The sequence below is a fragment of the Rosa chinensis genome, chromosome 1 (genome assembly GCF_002994745.2).
Source record: "Rosa chinensis cultivar Old Blush chromosome 1, RchiOBHm-V2, whole genome shotgun sequence".
NCBI classification, from domain to species: Eukaryota; Viridiplantae; Streptophyta; class Magnoliopsida; order Rosales; family Rosaceae; genus Rosa; species Rosa chinensis.
The window spans coordinates 50561146-50578766 of NC_037088.1; the positions used below are offsets into that span (position 1 = coordinate 50561146).

Genomic DNA, 17621 nt, shown 5'->3' on the forward strand with positions numbered 1-17621 from the left:
AGAGATAACCTTCATTCTTCAATCCATGAAATCTTCAGTCCAATACAACTTACGAAATTGAATTTCACATCAATCCTTAACCCTATAAATTGCCCCAAATTGGATTGATTCAATTAAACAAAATCTTACATTGAATTCATTGCCCCAAATTGAAGAGGGAGAGTAAGAGAAGTAGATACGACTTGATGTTGATGTCTTGATCTCTGAGACTTGAAGTGGAGAAGCCGAGCTCTGCCAGAGTTTAGAGGAGGAGGACTGGAGGAGGCGACGAACTGGAGAATCGAATACGATCTTAGTCGAAGTCGAGTGAACTGGACGACTGGAGTTGGGAGTGGGTTTAGGACGGGCTTAAGCTGGACAATACCCAATAAAAATTAAAAAAACCAAGTATACATCTAATTTTTTTTTAGGCCCAAAATTTTCAGATGGGCTTAAGCCCGCCCCAGTTAGTATGTAGATCCGCCAGTGGATCTATCACATATTCAGAAACCATGAACCTACACAAACCTAGAAAACATCGATCGATCACACATTGTAAGGCCTTAAACCCTATTCAAAAACGAGAACCAACCTAGTTCTAGACTGTAAGACCTAGGCCTCGTCAACGGGCCGGGCCTTACTATATTTTTACATAATAGCGGGCCGGGTCGGGTTTTATTGTAAATCGAAGGATCCAAGCCCGTCCATATAAGCGGGTCTTGCGGGCTTTTTCAGGACGGGCTTTGTGTGCTTTATTTATAATAAATATTTAAAGACACTAATTTTTTTATAAATCTATATTTATATATCATACATTCTAAAGAGCAACCTCCATCAATTCAAAGAAAATGGAAAACCGACCGTTTGATGTGCGGTTATAAATTTAGTCAATTTCACCATAGTTTCGAACCCGATCGGATTGGTCAATCGTAGACATTTGTATGTTTTCTTGGTTGACCAATGGCGTGACGACCGCGAAACGTGCTTATTTTTTTACATCACGTTTGTAAATATTTCATCGATGGATGTGCGTGGACATAAGATAAAAATTTCAATTTTAATTACAGATACTTTGGTCTATACCAATTTGCTTCCTAAAATTGTATAACTTATATATTACATTTAAATTGTTGAGGTTCATTCTAAAGCAAACATGAAGTGGAAAATGAATTTGGAGAAACCAACAGCTCGATGGAGAGATTGTAATGTTTTATGGTGGTTGTAAAAATTTCAGTCAATTTGGTTCTCGTTTCAAATTCGATCAACTAGGTCAAACTTAGTTACTCTTATAAACCTATATTTATATATCATACACTCTAAAGAGCAACCTATATCAATTCAAAGAAAATGGAAAAACCAACCGTTAGATATGATTATTACAATAAATTATGAGTGGTAAAAAATTTAACCAATTTCACCATATTTTCCAATCCGATCGAATTGGTCAACCGTCGTCACTTGTATGTCTTCTTAGTTGACCGCTGACATGACGACCGTGAAACGTGCTTATTTTTTCACATCCCGTCTGTAAATATCTCATCGATGGATGTGGGTGAACATAAGATAAAAACTTTAATTTTAATTACAAAGACGTTGGCCTATACCAATTTGCCTCCTAAAATTGTATTGACTTGTACATTGCATTTAAATTGTTGAGGTTCATTCTAAAATAACCATGAAATGGAAAATGAATTCGGGGAAACCAACTGCTCGATGGAGAGATTGTAATGTTTTATGGTGCTTGTAGAAAATCCAGCCAATTTGGTTCTCATTTCGAATTCGATTAGATAGGTCAAACTTAGTTACTCTTATAAACCTATATTTATATATCATACACTCCAAAGGGAAACCTCTATCAATTCAAATAAAATAGAAAAACCGACCGTTTGATGAGATTATTATAATAAATTATCAATGTGGTGAAAAATTTAGCTAATTTCACCATATTTTTGAATCCGATTGAATCGGTCAACCGTAGTCATGACATGTAGAATATATATACACATATTCTATATAGAAGTATGAGAACGTCCAATTTCACCATAAGCCAAATTAATTACAACAAATTCACACTCACACAAAGAGAGAGAGAGAGAGAGACACACACACATATAATGATGATGTGGCACACTGAAGATTTCCAAATATATGTGCTGGGCCTTCTAGACATAAACTTGTAAAAAATGTTGCAGATTCCCGTCCAAGCTGAACTGTCTTCACTTAAATTGCCATAACTCCTTCTAGAAAAGTCAGAATCTCAAACCGTAAAATTCTTCAAAAACTAGACACATGGGGCTTTCCGTGAATATAGGGTACAACTCCTAATTCTATCCGAGAAGTTCCCAATAATTCAGCGAAGTTCGGTTCTAGACACGAACTTATAAAAGATATTGCAGATTCCCGTCCAAGCAGAACTGCATGCCTTCACTTAAATTGCCATAACTCATTCTAGAAAAGTCAGAATAGCAAACCATAAAATTCTTCAGAAACTAGATACATGGGGATTTCCATGCATATAGGGTACAACTCTTTATTTCACCCGAGAAGTTCCCAGTAATTCAGGGAAGTTAGGTGTTCTGCACAACAGTTTCTGTGTTGCAGATTCTCATTCAAGCTGAACTGCCTTCACTTAAATTACCATAACTCCTTCTAGAAAAGTCAGAATCGCAAACCGTAAAATTTTTCAGAAACTAGACACATGGGGCTTTCCGTGCATATAGGATACATCTCTTAATTCCATCTGAGAAGTTCCCAGTAATTCAGCAAAGCTAGGTATTCTGCACAATAGTTTATGTGTTATTTATATAATATTTTTTGTTTGCGGGCTTTGACTGGCCGGCCTAACTGGCTTTTGGTGGGCTGGGCCTGATTTCAAACCCCTAAACCAAGCCCGGCCCTCTACCCATAGGGCTGGGCCTATGGCGGGCTTTTTGACGGGCCGGGTCGGGCTTTTGGCCCTCGGTCCGGCGGGCCTCCATCGGCCCACTTGATCCGCGGGCTTTAGGCTTTTTGATGAGGCCTAGTAAGACGTAAACCCCATCGAATATCGAAATTTTAGAACAAAAACATAACCAAACTGGCCAATTAGGATTGATCTTTTGGTCATTTTCTCCCAACCCTACGAAATTGGTTTTTCACCTGGCATTCACGTTATGCCTATGGAGGCTGATTGGCAACCATGTCTTACCTCATATGCAGTAAAGTTAGCTGCCAATTGGCGTCCAACATCTATGGTAGGCCTCTAGTGGTGCTCGCCTCAATTGTCAATCGACAACCTACTTACCTCTAAAGGAAGTTCAAGAGATTCTTGCATACGTCAGCCGTACCACATGTCTGGTATGGCTGACCAATCAGTGCCCTAGCAGGGAGTATTTTAGGCATTTCACTTTTAAAAAGCATGAATAGTTTCAGAATAAGGATACAAATTTCTAGCTTTTGATTGGTTAGCCGCACCGCCATGTGGTACGGTGGTACGGCTGACGTAAGCAAGAATTTATCAAGAAGTTCGCTCTGGTCAAAGCCATTTGGCAACCTAGTATAGCCTCTATAAAAGCTATTTGTGTTTCTTTATTTATTTCATTTATAATTTAAAGAAGATTTTATAAATTTAAAATAATGTATCTTTTTACTATTTTTTAATTATTTTTAAATTTTAAAAAAGTTGTGTAGAGAATATCGAATTTTCTTTTTGTTGAAAGTATAGTTTTGTGAATTGTCACACACTCACACCTTACCAAAACTTTAACATCAAAGATTCAATATGATTTGAAATAGAAGCATGAAGCATGGTGCATGACATTTTAGTTAGGTAAAGAAGGGTCATTGTGCTAACCACCCAAAAGGCTCTAACCCCATCACCCTCTTTTACTGTTTTTAAACAACATGGAAAGAGGAAAAGAAGGTTACCCCATGTGGTTTGGTATAATGGACTGCCTTGTTATAGTTGGTAAAGTATATGCATAGTTTTATGGTGGGAAAAGTATATGCCGACTTCACAGAAGAGCAATTAAAGGGGAAAAAATGAAGTAGGTGAAAAATTTTGGGTGCAAAAATTGCAAATTGCAAATTGCAATAGGAAATTATGAAGAGAACAACAACAAATAAAGGAAAAGAAAAGGTTAAAAATATTAAGGGGGATGAGGAAGACAGCATTATACTTTTCCCTTTTGGTTGTGTTTGTGTTTGTGTTGTGGCCAAAATCCCTTTCTTCTTCAAAACCCATCAAATACCCTCCATAAAAACCACAGACCCATGTCTCGTGCTCACTCTGTGTTGTATGCAGACAAGCACAACTCCATCCCCACGCGCCCTCACGCTCCTCTCTCTCCCTCTCTCTCTCTCTCACACAAACAGAGACCCCTATAGGAGAAACAAAACGCCTCCCTACTTCATTACCTGCCTGTCGTTTTTGTTGCATCGAAAAAGAAACGGAAACAGTGAGAAACTCTCTCTCTCTCTCTGAATCTCTTTCTCTTTAAACTTGGGTTTTGCTGAGGCATATATGGGTCACAACTCATAAGCCAATTCTAGAGCAACCCAGTTCTGACTAACCATTTGAATGAGAAAGCTTGTGACTTTGGGCATAACCCATGTCGTATTACCTATGTTTTGTATGAAAGTTCAGTTCTTTGGAGTCTCTGAACAAATCTAAGCAGACCCATTTGGCCACACAGGTAAATTTTCTTGATGGGTTTCGTTTACGGAATTGGTTTTATCTGCTTTTGCTTTTTTTTCTTGTGTGAATTTCAGTTTTGTGCTTTGTTTGTGTCATCAATGTTAGGTGTGGATTTGGTTTTGTTGATGGTGTTGGTTTCTGGATTTGTGAAGGTTGTGATGTTTGAATGATAGGTATCCATGAACCAATCACTTTTCATCTAACATTATTTATTTGCTCATGTCACAAATCACTCTTAGATTTTGAGGTCCAGAAAAGGTTTTCTCTTTGGCAAAACAGGAGTCTTTGTTTTAGTCCGGTCTCCATTGCAGTAAGAAATCTGGTAAAAAAAAAGTTTCATTCATTTTTTTTTTTTCATTTTTGGTATAATTTCCTCTTTGTTAATGGTCAATTTGCTTTTCTTTTATCTTAGTTTAATTTTTGTTCAACAGTACTTGGGATGTGGATTACAAAACTTTAGAAAAAGTATTGGCCTGTTGGGAAGTTTTCATTTTCTGATGTTCACCTTCTGGTGTTCTGGGTTCTGGGATGGTATCATTGCATGCATTCTCATATGTGATTGGTTTTTTGTCTGGGTTTGATTTTTTTTCTTTTCTTTGGAATGTAATTGATTCTCTGACAGTTCCAAGATTGAACTTTGTTATGCTGCATTTATTGTATCTGTAAAGTGTTCAGTTATGGTGAGTATCTAGGCTTAGAAATATATTTCTTCTGTGGCTGCATCTTTATATTTTAATTTTTCTTTTTTACTTTTCAAATGGAATGCTTGAAGGTTTATGGGATGGGATTGGTTTGGATATTCTGATATGAATCTCTGTCAGGGGAATAAGGAATATGAATCTTGGAAGTTGGTTTGTTTTTAATGTGCTTGCCAGAATTTTGTTTTGTTATTTGTTTTTGGCTTATAACTACTCAGTGACAGGCTTAAATCTGAGATCTGCATGTTGAGTCATGCTTTTTCTCTGTTATGCAAATATATATATGTTTGTAAGGTGGAGGGATTAGTAACAGTGAAAAATTTGATAACAGACTTATTGTATCTGACGGTCTAATTGATTCCTCAATTCTCATCTGACTTGTATTGGTTTAGATCACTGGTTCCATATGTAAAGTATATCTCACAATCCTTATCTAGTGTACTGCTGTAACATAATTTTGTGTATTCTTTGTATGATCAGGTTTTTTCTGTTTACACCTCTTGATCATGGCAGAGGAAACGTCATGGTTTAGCCATTACCTTGATGACAGGCCAAGAGAGATTGGGGAGTATGAGTCATTTGCAGAGCTGAGTGATGAAGGGAATCAAGAAGTTACTGTAGTGTCAGTTGAATCTTTCCTTCCTGATGAACTGTTGGAGCGGATAATAGCATATCTACCAATTGCGAGCATTTTCAGAGCACAGTCTGTGTGCAAAAGGTGGAATGGCATTGTTAGTTCAAAAAAATATATATCAACCAATTCACCCTTGCCACCGCAAAAACCTTGGTACTTTATGTTTACAAGCTGCAATGAACCAATTGGTTATGCATACGATCCTGTACTTAGAAAGTGGTATGGCATTGAGCTCCCCTGCATTCAAACATCAAATTGGTCAATTGCTTCCTCATGCGGTTTGGTTTGCTTTATGGACAATGATGGTAGAAGTGAGTTATACGTCTGCAACCCTCTTACGAAAATATACAAGAAGCTTGAGGAGCCTCCTGGCTTGAGATTTTCTGATTACGGTGCACTTGCAATTTCGGCTAACAGGATCTCAAGAAGTTATACTATTACAGTGGTGAAATCTAAGCAAGTTCCTGGAAATTTTTTCCAATGGGATGTTTCTGTTCACATTTATGATTCAGAAACAACAATGTGGCTGTCCCCTGTGACAGAAGTTCTGACAGGATGGAGAGGTGGGGATGAGAGTGTGGTCTGTGATGGGGTTTTGTACTTCTTGATTTACTCTACTGGGGGTGGGACACCAGAGAATCGTCATGGCCTAATCTCCTACAATCTCTCTGCTCGCTCTTCCCATGGGCAGTTGATCCGTAGTTTCATTCCTGTACCTTGTGCTCTTACATGTGGCCGTCTAATGAACTTGAGGGAGAAGCTGGTTATGGTGGGAGGAATTGGGAAACCAGATCGCCCTGACATAATTAAGGGGATTGGTATCTGGATTCTAAATGGGAAGGTGTGGCAAGAGATTGCCCGTATGCCTCACAAGTTTTTCCAAGGATTTGGAGAATTGGATGATGTTTTTGCCAGCAGTGGTATAGATGATCTCATATACATCCAGAGCTATGGAGCTCCAGCTCTTCTTGCGTTTGACATGCACTTGAAACATTGGAGATGGTCACAGAAGTGCCCGGTAACAAAGAAGTTTCCTCTCCAGCTCTTTTCTGGTTTTTGTTTCGAACCTCGGCTTGAAGTAAATCCCTGAGATGTCTGTCGATTGATAATTGATCTGGTGGTGGTATAGACCATTTTTTTTCCTGAGATTTTTCCTTTGTTTCTGCACTTGTTTTCTTTTTTGTTCCCTGTTAGCGTCCCTTTCAACCCCATCCGTGTTCTAAAAGCTGTATACATAACTATAATGTACCTGCAGATAAAACTGCTCATTCATGGTCATATGGGCATATTATTCTTTGTATTGGAAATATCCAATCCTGAGTTCTGTCTATTATGAAATGAAATTTATTTGCCTGTGTTCCTTTCTGCTACAATATATGAATCTGGCAATGAGCCAAATCAGCCAGTAACCCAAGTTTTAATCTAGTACCATTTTCCATACTCACGTGTATTTTACGTGAAAATGATCAAGAATTTGATGTGGCATTATGCATTTTGAAAGTGGGGTATTCAACTTTGCCAGCTTGCCTTGTGTGGGTTGGTTGAGAAGTGACAAAGATCCACACTTTGCTTTAAAAATGGTGGTGGACTTTGCTTGGTGGAGATGTGACGATGGAAAGATTATGATTTATATGAAATTGAAATTGAAATTGAAATTGGGTGATGCTGCTTTTCCAAATGGACATTGCCTTGTGGCCTAAAGGCTTGTGTGCACTACCAAATATTATAAAACCTGTATTAACTTATTCTAATTGCACGTTCCCCTCAGTTCATTCTGTTTTAGGGTTTATGGTGAATCCGAGTTTGAGATTTGGAATTTAGTAGCTTGAATTTTGCATTGCTACTATATCACATGTTCTATCATCAACCATTAAATTCTCACTTCATCCTTCACAAACAAAACAATTACAATTTTCTATCCAATGAAAATGACAATGTATAGTTCCTTGACTGATGGTGATTTGTTCCTATAGAATTGATGTCAGTTCTTAAACATTATGATCAAAACAGCCAATGAGATGATTACAATCAATAATCCATGAAACCAGAGGGTGGGTGGCACCTCTGATGTAAAGTCTATTTCCTTTGATATAATAAGTTCAATGGTCCATTCAGGTGATGGCAAACCTCTTTCACTTTTATTAAACTATAAAAAGTAAAGAACAACAATCCTCTAACATCAATAAGAAAAACAAATTAAAAGACTGTCCTGTTGTAAGAATATATATCTATGCACATAATTGAGATAGTTTTCCCAATATTTTGTTGGCTTGAATTTTCTTGCCCCTTTTGTCGGGCAGTGCAAGGGAACAATTCAAATATTTAATCAAATATTCTTGTTTAGATGAAGGCTGGCTCCATCAATGCATGGTTATAGCCTTGTAGGGGATGACTCCAGTCTCCAACACTAGTATTGTCTTTTGGCTTGTTTTATATTTGCAGCTTTGCATTCGTAATATTATAGCAAACAAGCTGTGTGGTTAACAAAAACAAATGTATGGTTCTACGTACACTTGTATTTTGACAGAATATGAGCATCACAATATATAGTTGCCACTTGCCAAACACATGGATTGTATGCATGTAACAATATTTGTAATTCTAATATTTTTTCCATTAAGAAAAAATTGTGAGAGATTTATATGATTATAGCCTTATATTTTGAATGAATATAAGAATCACAATAACATAGTAGTCAACACACATACAAAGTGTGTGTTAATAACAATTTTGTGATTTTAATATATTTATATATTATCCATTAGGAAGGATCAATGTGAGAGGTGCAGAGTAGTAGTATTTTCTAGGGGTGGGTTCGGTTCGGTACCGGACATTCAAGACCAATACCATCTACCGTACCAGACACTCTTGGTACACAAAATAGGCTATCATTACCGGCCACAAAAGTCGGTATACCAACTTCTCGGTATCGGTTGGTATCGGTTGGTTGGGCCTCCAACCAAGTTTAAGATTGGGCCAGCTTTCAGCTATGGTCCAATCTGAAATTGTAAAGGCTCAAACCTGTCAGCAATTTCCAAACAAAGGCCCAACCATAAGCAAATGAAAAATAAGCAAAAAAACTGTCATACATAACTTCAGTTCATCAGTTCAGTTCATCTCATCAATCATTCATCACTTCATAGTTCATACAAATTATAATTCAATAATTCACAGTTCATCTCATCAATTCACAGTTCAATAATTCATCTCATCAATTCACAGTTCATCTCATCAATTCACAGTTCAATAATTCAAAGTTCATCTCATCAATCATTCATCACTTCAGTCAATGAAGAAGAATTTAGGTAGTTTCTGCAATTTCAATCAATGAACAAGAAAGCTGAAAGCTCAAGATGTAGGCTGCGAGGGCAGCGAGGCAGTAGTTTGTGACTGTGTAGAGCTGGTATTGGTCATTGTTCCCGCCACTCCTTGATTAAAAGCATTCTCTGCAAAATAACAAAGAGGAGGTTAAAAACAATATCATGATTCATAAAATAAATAAGCAGAAAGTATGAGTAGCTTACCCCTCTCAAGTTCCTCTAAAGTGTGGTACATTTCAAGGTCATCTTCAGTGGGATCTTTGTACAAATTTGGGGGGTCAGATTTTAACCAATCTGAAGTGCAAACAAGGGCTTCCACCATTTTTGGTGTCAATGAAGCTCTAAAAGGATCCACCACTCTTGATCCCAAACTAAATGCATTCTCCGAGGCCACTCGTCATATTAGCTGCAGAACTGATCGAAGGGCTAGAGCTACTAGCTTGACTGAGGTTAGCACTTTGAGTACCCATAGCTACAAAAAAGAAGAAGAAAGAAATGAAACAAACAAACATCAAACATATATATAACAGTCCACATAGCAACAAACCATACCCTAAACAGAAAACAGAAAACAATAACACAATAAAACAGTTCACAAAAACATTAAACATGTCTTCTTAGTTCACAATTCTTACAAACAAAAATTCAGAAAGCTTATAACAATTGAAACTTCAAACCATTTTCATCATATAACATATAACATTTTCATCATCTAAATTTGCAATAAAAAACTGACCTAGCCTCTTTCTCCAAACCAACCAACTGTTGTGCTCCTAAACCTCTTGAATTGTTGAGATTGGAGCAACACCTGAAAATTAGTAATTACAGTAAGAAACTCTCAAGTCAAATACAAGTGAATTATACATTCATACAGTCACTTTGCATAATATGAATTGTACCTTCAGTTGTGCAGTCACTTTGCTTTCTTAGTCCTCGGTCCTCCTGTTCCTACAAGCACAAAAGGGAAACCATGAAACCCAGAATAAATTGGTAAAGAAACTAAGAAAGAGTCCCAACTCACAGGTTTAGAACTCACATATACAAGTAAAAAATCAAGATTCCACTTCAAAGAGACTGATTCCACTTGAGATTAAGTGATTAACTGCAGCAAGATGCAAAAAAGTAAAACCATTACAATTTTAGAGATTACTCAGTCTAGAATCCAAAGATTAACCAAAGAGAAAACTCAAATCTACCAAAAATTGATACGAGAGAGAAAACTCACCTGTCGTAGGCCATGAATCGAATGAATTGATACGAGATTTCTGGGTTTGAAGATTTGAATCGAATCGAACTTCAAAGAAGAGGTCGAGAGGCGAAGAGTTCTGGGTTAGAATCGAATCGAACTTCGGCCGTAGGCCATGAATATCTGATTAGATACGAGATTTTCTGGGTTTGAAGCTTTGAATCGAATCGAACTTCAAGCCGTCGATGCCTCGAATCGAATCGAAGAGTTCTGGGTTTGAAGCTTTGAATCGAATCGAACTTCAAGCCTTCGAGGCCTCGAATGAAATCGAAGAGTTCTGGGTTTGAATCGAATCGAGAGGCGGAGAGGGTTTGAGTGATTAAGTCTGAGAGAAAGGGCTCGGTTCGAGCTTCAAGCCTTCGAGTCCTCGAGGGGCTGAGGGAAAGAGTGGCTGAGCAGTCTGGGACTCTGGTCTCTAGGTGGAGTGGTGGGTAGTAGTCGTATTACCCCTTTAGGGTTTGGAGAGTTTGAGTCTAATCAACGGTTATAATTTAATATGAAATAAAACTATTAATAATCAACGGTTTAGATCGATAGATATAAAATATATTTAAATATATAAATAATATATACAATATACGGTACGGTACTGTATACCGTATTTATCTTCAAATCAGTACCGGTACCGTACCAATATGTTCCTCTCGGTTCGGCACTACCGTACCAATACTTCGGTAGCCGACATTTTCGGTAACCAACATTTTCGGTTCGGTTGGTACTCGGTTGGCTGGTTTGTCTCAGGAGGATTTGCCAGCCCTAGTATTTTCTCATTTTTGTTTTGCTCGTTGGAATATATATACACACCTCGAATGAGTTTAGCTAATTTCTCTAAGATATTCGAGGAAACTAAGTAATTAGGACTGCCTCATTGATTGCATCATCATGGTAAATACCATGTATGTACACTCTCAACACTAGTAAATGCAATTTACTAATGCGAGGTTCCCAGGAAGAAAAGGCCATGTCCCACCTAGGGCTGGGCATAAATGACCGAAAGACCGAAAGACCGAAAAATTGATGGGAACGGATTCAGATAGGGCAGGTTCGGGCTGGGTTTTACACTTAAAATTACTGCTTTAGGTCCGGTTCGGTCCCAGTACTCAGAGGTGCCAGTCCGGTTTCGATCCTTGACTTTTGTTGACTTCGTGGACCGGAAAACCCGAAAATGTGTATGTGTCCTCCATTTAAAGGTTAGTTTTTGAAGTCTATACTACTAGTATAGACATGACCACATGTGATTGATGAAGTCAACTAGGTATTATGACACCAAATCGAAGTATCGAACTCTTCTCACTTCTCCGCCTCTTACATCTCAGTCTCTCACCTCTCACATCTCCGCCTCGAGCCCTCGATCGAACTCTAGTCTTCCTGCTACTAGTGTAGGTACTCTTCGGAGTCTTCTCGCCTTGTCTTGACTCTCCGCCTCTCACTTCTCAGTCTCTCATCTCTCACCTCTCAACCTCGAGCCCTCGATCGAACTCAAATCTTCCAGCCACCAATCTTCCAACCACCAGTGTAGGTACTCTTCGTAGTCTGCTCGCCTTGTCTTGAGTCTTGAGTCTTGAGCAATCTGCTATTGGATTGTAATCTCCTCTGAGTTCTCTCTACTTCTTCGAGTTTTCTGTGTCTGCTATCGGATTGATTTTCAATTTTGTACTTGGAGTCTACATTTTACGAATTCAAGATTACAAACATGGAAGTTGATTAATGATTTTGATATTTGAACTTTGAGTTTTTGAACTTGGTGGCTTATTGAGTTAATGAGTCATTGTCTTATTTAGTTAATGACTTTCAGTTTTATACTGTTGTAACTTGTAATTATGTTGTTGATTGTTTCATTTTATTTTTTGAATATCTTGATGGCTTGCTGCACATGTGGATTGAGAATGAGAAATGAAGAATGGTTTTATACTTTTATTTGCAGGCTGCAGCATTGCAGAAATGCATAATGGAAATGCTGAAATGCAGAATGGTTTTATAAATTTATAGTCTTTAATCTTTATTTGCTGCTAGTCTTGCAGGATGTAGTTCTCAACTTCTCATTGTGTTCTCATTGCAGATTTGTAGTATTTATACTTGTATAGCTTTGCTGTTTAGTCTTGCAGTTTTGATTGCCTAAACAGCAGCAGCAGGCAGTAGCCAAGCATGAATGCATGACAATTTTGGTTCCAAAATGCAGTACTTCTGCTAACTCTGTCACGAACTGAAAGCCCGGAGAAACCGGCCAAGTTATTCTCGGTTTGGGTTTAGGCCTGTTCTGGTGTTCTACATGTCCAAGCCAGGCCCGAACTTCCTCTGCTGGTCCCTGTAAATGTAGTGTCGGTCTAGGACCATCCCTAGCCCTAGTCCCACCTGCACTTCTTTCCCTCGTGTTCTATATTTTCCTCCATCAATGCATGTGAGATAGGATAATGCATGAGTGGAAGGTTTGCGTGCTTGCCAATGATGGTCTGCAGGCTTGTTATAACCCTACAATTGTTGAATATTTTGGACTTTGGAGCATAGCAAATATATTAACTGTTTGATCCTAACTATAGAATGGTTAAACACTACAATGCTTGTACTATCACCAGTTTGATTATGCCATAACCTAGAGGGGTATCAATTTCCGCTCTCAACCAATGACTTGAGATGTGATATCCCGCCCCCGACTTTAAAGTTTACTTGGATTATTGTCTTTGAGTTTGACTTTTTAAATGTTTGGTTCCTTAAATTTTTGTGGTGTTCTATTGCTAATTAAATTTTATGTTATATATATATATATATATATATATTTTGATATTTTCTTTTATATGTTGTTAGTTTTTATTTATTTATGTTTTTGTTAAGAGATAAGATGGGAATTGGTGGGGTTTGTTTTGAAGGGGTGGTTGACGGGGTTTTTGGGGGAAAGGAAGAGAAAAGTATAAGACAACGTACAGAGGAGAAGGGGGAAGAAGAAGGACGCGAGAGGAAAGGAGATAGAGGAAAGAAAGAGTGTGACAGGGAAAAAGGAAGAAGAATTCCAGAGGAAGGAAAAAAAAGAAAAAGAGAGAAAGAAGAATCAGAGCAAGAGCAAGAGAGAGAGAGAGAGGAAGAGGAGGGAGTTGGAGAGTTTGGGTTGAGTATAGTGGAGAATAGAAGTTTATCTTATTTTGTTGTCTCTTGTAAAAGAAAACATTTTGTGATTGTTGTACTGTTATGAATTGATTTACTGTTCAAGTAGATCCAAAAGATGTGTCTGGCCCAAACTTTAGGTTACTTGTCGAAGTTGTAATAGGTTTAATCTTAGAGATATTTTCCAATCATTATACAATTATGTTTCCATACAACTCTAATCCTATGCTTATAATCCTCTATATAAAGAAGCCCCTATTATCAATGAAAGACATAGCAAATTCTCTCCAAAATATCATTTTCCTTAAACACGTTATTAGCACTAAGCCCTAAAATTGTTAAAAACCATCACCACACATTTCGAAGCCCTCGATCCCAGAAGCCCAGAACCGGTGGCGGAACCACCAGAATCGGTCGGAATCTCAGTGAACTAGCCGTCGGAAGTCCTTGAATCGGCAGGGTTAGCCTCGCCTACCCATGCCGAGACTTGTTTAGCTTGCCAAGCATTTGCCGAGAGCTTACGTGCACCTGTTGAGCATCTACTGAGAGCCTGCGCACACCTGCTGAGCATCTGCCGAGAGCTTGCGCGCACCTGCTGACCTCCTGCCGACAGCTTGCACGCTAACCCCGCAAGCCCACGCACACACATGAGCAGCAGCCCCACGCAGCCAAGCACCAGCGCACCTGCAGCCCCTACCTACACGGTTAGCCTCTCTTCCGGCCACTGACTATTTTTCCGGCGACCGACGACTTTTTCCGGTGACTTTTTCCTGCCAATTTTTCTGGCGACCTATTTCAAGGTACTTTTTACTAAATGTTTCCTTTTTTGAAGTTTTTATTCTTTTTCTCGGGGACTTGCAACCTTCCTTTTTCTACTCCCCTTTCTTCTTCATAGGGAGACATAATTAAACTAAACTGTGGGGGTTCGTGCTCACTCCAAGCTTGGACTTGGTAGAGTCCTCCAAACATAAAGTTTGCTGAGAAGAAACGATCTACTATAAACATCATTGTTTCGATCTACTCCAACCCCTCTTGGAATCAAATTTCTTGGAAGCGACTACGCTTAGAAATTCCTAATTTCTTGGGAGTGACTATGCTCAGAAATTTTTATTGTATTGTTTTCGTGGTAGCATTTTCGCTCTGAAACTAACCCTTTTTTCTTGTTATATTTCAGGATACCTGAACAAGTTGGACTTTGCTCCACTGGAGACAACAGGTGCAGGATATCACAAATGGGTTCGGGATGTGCGCCAGCATCTTAAGGCTGAAGGGATTCTGAGTACGATCCTTGAGCCAAGTCAGAACGTGCATACTCCTCAACAAGTTGCTGTTTTGGAAATGAATAGAGCTAATTTGCAAGCAAACCAAGCAAAAGCCATTATTCTCATGACACGTCACATGAATGGCGTGCTCCTAAATGAGTACCTTAATGAAGAAGACCCTAGAAAGCTATGAGTAGAACTTGAAGAGCGATTTGGCAACGTTCGTGACTCCCTGCTTCTTGATTTAGAAGTGAGATGGCACAACCTCTGCTTCTGTGATTGCAAGTCTGTACTTGACTACAACTCGGAAATCCTTCGTATCAAGTCTTTGATGGAGTTCCGTGGAAAGAACATCATTGATACGATATTGATCGAGAAGACTCTCTCTACTCCCCTGTCTTTGCATTGATGATTGCTAAGAATTATCGAATGTCAATGTTGGACGCATCAAAAGGTTTTATGAGATTATTGGAGCCATGAATGTTTCTAAAATGCACGACAATATCTTTGTGAGGAACTATAACTCTAGATCTGTGGGAACCAAGTCTATTTCAGAGTCTAATTATAGTCGCGCAGCTAAGGGCTGGCGCAAGGAGCAAGACCTTAAAGAAAGGGATAATTCTAGACGTTCTGATCCATATTCTCACACAAAAGAGAAAGGAGACCGCCAAGATAGGTGTGCACCGAACCATGGAGGTCAACGTGTGAAGAGAGAGGGAGGCCGAGCGTCCGACTATGGTGGTGACGCCACCAAGGTTAATAGCCATCCTAATCATGCTCCAAAAGTGCCTTGATCAAGGGAGCCTGACCATAAAGATGTTTGTCTTCGGTGTGGAGCGTCTGGACATTGGGCCAAAGCTTGTAAAGCATCCCAGAATGTTGCAAACTCATACAAGATGTATCGTGAAGCAAGGGAAGCAAATTACATGGAGCAAGAACATAAAGATGGCGATCTCGATCTAAGGGTGGAAGACTTCAAAGGCCAAGATCAAGAGACTGGCGATTTTGTTTAAGTCTTTTATATTTTCCAAGAGATGTAGGCAATTGCCATATTATTTTTATAGTAAATGCCAATGGTTTGGTCCTTCTTCAAACTAGGCTCATCCAAAGTAAGTGTGATGTCTAAGAAGGTTTTGAGATAAGTGGTACTTAAGCGAGTCTTGCTCCACCAAAATCTCTCTACTGACCTGGTCACATTTATTTTGGAGTTACCGAAATAAGTTAGATGACTACCATTGTTTTGCATTAGCTAGTTCATTGGATTAGATTTTCTTTGGTTAAAGAGACAATGATGTAATTCCATTGTCTTATTAATAAAAGTTGAGTTCTTTTCATTATGACTCCTTTCTAATTATGAGCTTTTTCTTTAAGAATGGATTCTGGAGAACTGCAATGTCTTGTGGATAGTGCGAATACGCACACTAGTCTCTACCATAGGTAATTATTCTTGGAGATGTTGCCTACATATTCCTCTGTGACTACGATGGCTAGGCCATCAGGATTAGTTCAAGGACATGGAATGACCTAATTCCTCTTGCCAAATGACACCTTGATAAATGTCGCAGGAGCTCTCTAGGTTCCTAAGGCAAATCGAACCTTATTGAGTTTTAAAGATATCAGAGCCAACAGATTCCATGTGGAAACGCATACTAAGAACAAAAAAGAGTTCATTTGCATTACCTCTAATGATTGTGGATGAAAACACATCTTAAAGAAGCTTATGTGTCAATCTAGTGGACTTTATGTCACTACAATTTGACCTATCGAATCCAATAATGTGATAAGAGAAGATCTCTTGGATTCTGACACATATTGGCTTTCGCATGACCGACTAGGACATCCTGGTCGTGATATGATGATCCATATACTAAAAACTTCACATGGACATCCATTCTTTTGAGCGAAACGAAGCAAGATTGATTCCGAGACTAAGTGTGACCGCCGCCTCTGGCACCGCTGTCATCCCTCTTCCTGACACCATGGTAGGTGTCTCTCATGGCCATGATGCCAATTCCCATGGCCATGACGCCATGGATGCACATTCCCATGATCATGACGCCATGAAGGATGATGTAGTCACCAATTTTACTTCAAATAGCGTTACAAATGCTCAAGCCCAACCAAAATCCTCATTGGTTGCTTTCACGAACCCTCGCTCATTTTGCAAAGCCTTTTCCGTAGGAAAATTAGGACAGAGACCATCCTACACAAAGGATCCAAAAATACATTCCATTCTTACAGAGAATCCAAGGGGATATCTGTGGACCAATTCAACAGTTTTAAGGACCTTTTAAATACTTTATGGTGTTGGTTGATGCGCTGACACGCTGGTCACATATCGCACTGTTATCCACTCGAAATACTGCTTATGCTAAAATCTTAGCCCAGAACATAAGTGTAACACCCCGTACCTGAAAATACTATCCCTTAACCTATTTGCATTGCATTTAGATATTTCAAGTCATCATATTATTAAATTAGCCTTCCTAATAGGAAATTATTTTTATGGAGTTTTAAAAATTATTTTCTTAGCATGGAATAATAGAGCACGACAATACGAGAGTGTAGGTGCAAACGGTTAGTTAAACGGATTTGTAACGAGAAAGTTACGAATATTTTCGTGTGAGGGGCATTTTGATCATTTCACCTTACCCGTAGCTTAATTAGATCAGATCCTCTCTCTCTCTCCCTCTCCCCCCCCCCCAAAAAAA

The 17621-nt window shown here is 38.7% G+C and overlaps 1 protein-coding gene across 1 annotated transcript; it reads left to right on the top strand.

The window, feature by feature from the left end:
• The first annotated feature begins 4219 nt into the window (after window positions 1-4219).
• LOC112181863 (F-box/kelch-repeat protein At3g61590) lies at window positions 4220-7359 on the top strand. The gene is made up of 2 exons (XM_040512850.1): window positions 4220-4654; window positions 5834-7359. Exon 2 carries the CDS (start codon window positions 5859-5861, stop codon window positions 7074-7076), a length of 1218 nt encoding a protein of 405 aa, XP_040368784.1. The 5' UTR covers window positions 4220-4654; window positions 5834-5858; the 3' UTR covers window positions 7077-7359.
• The last annotated feature ends 10262 nt before the right edge of the window (window positions 7360-17621 follow it).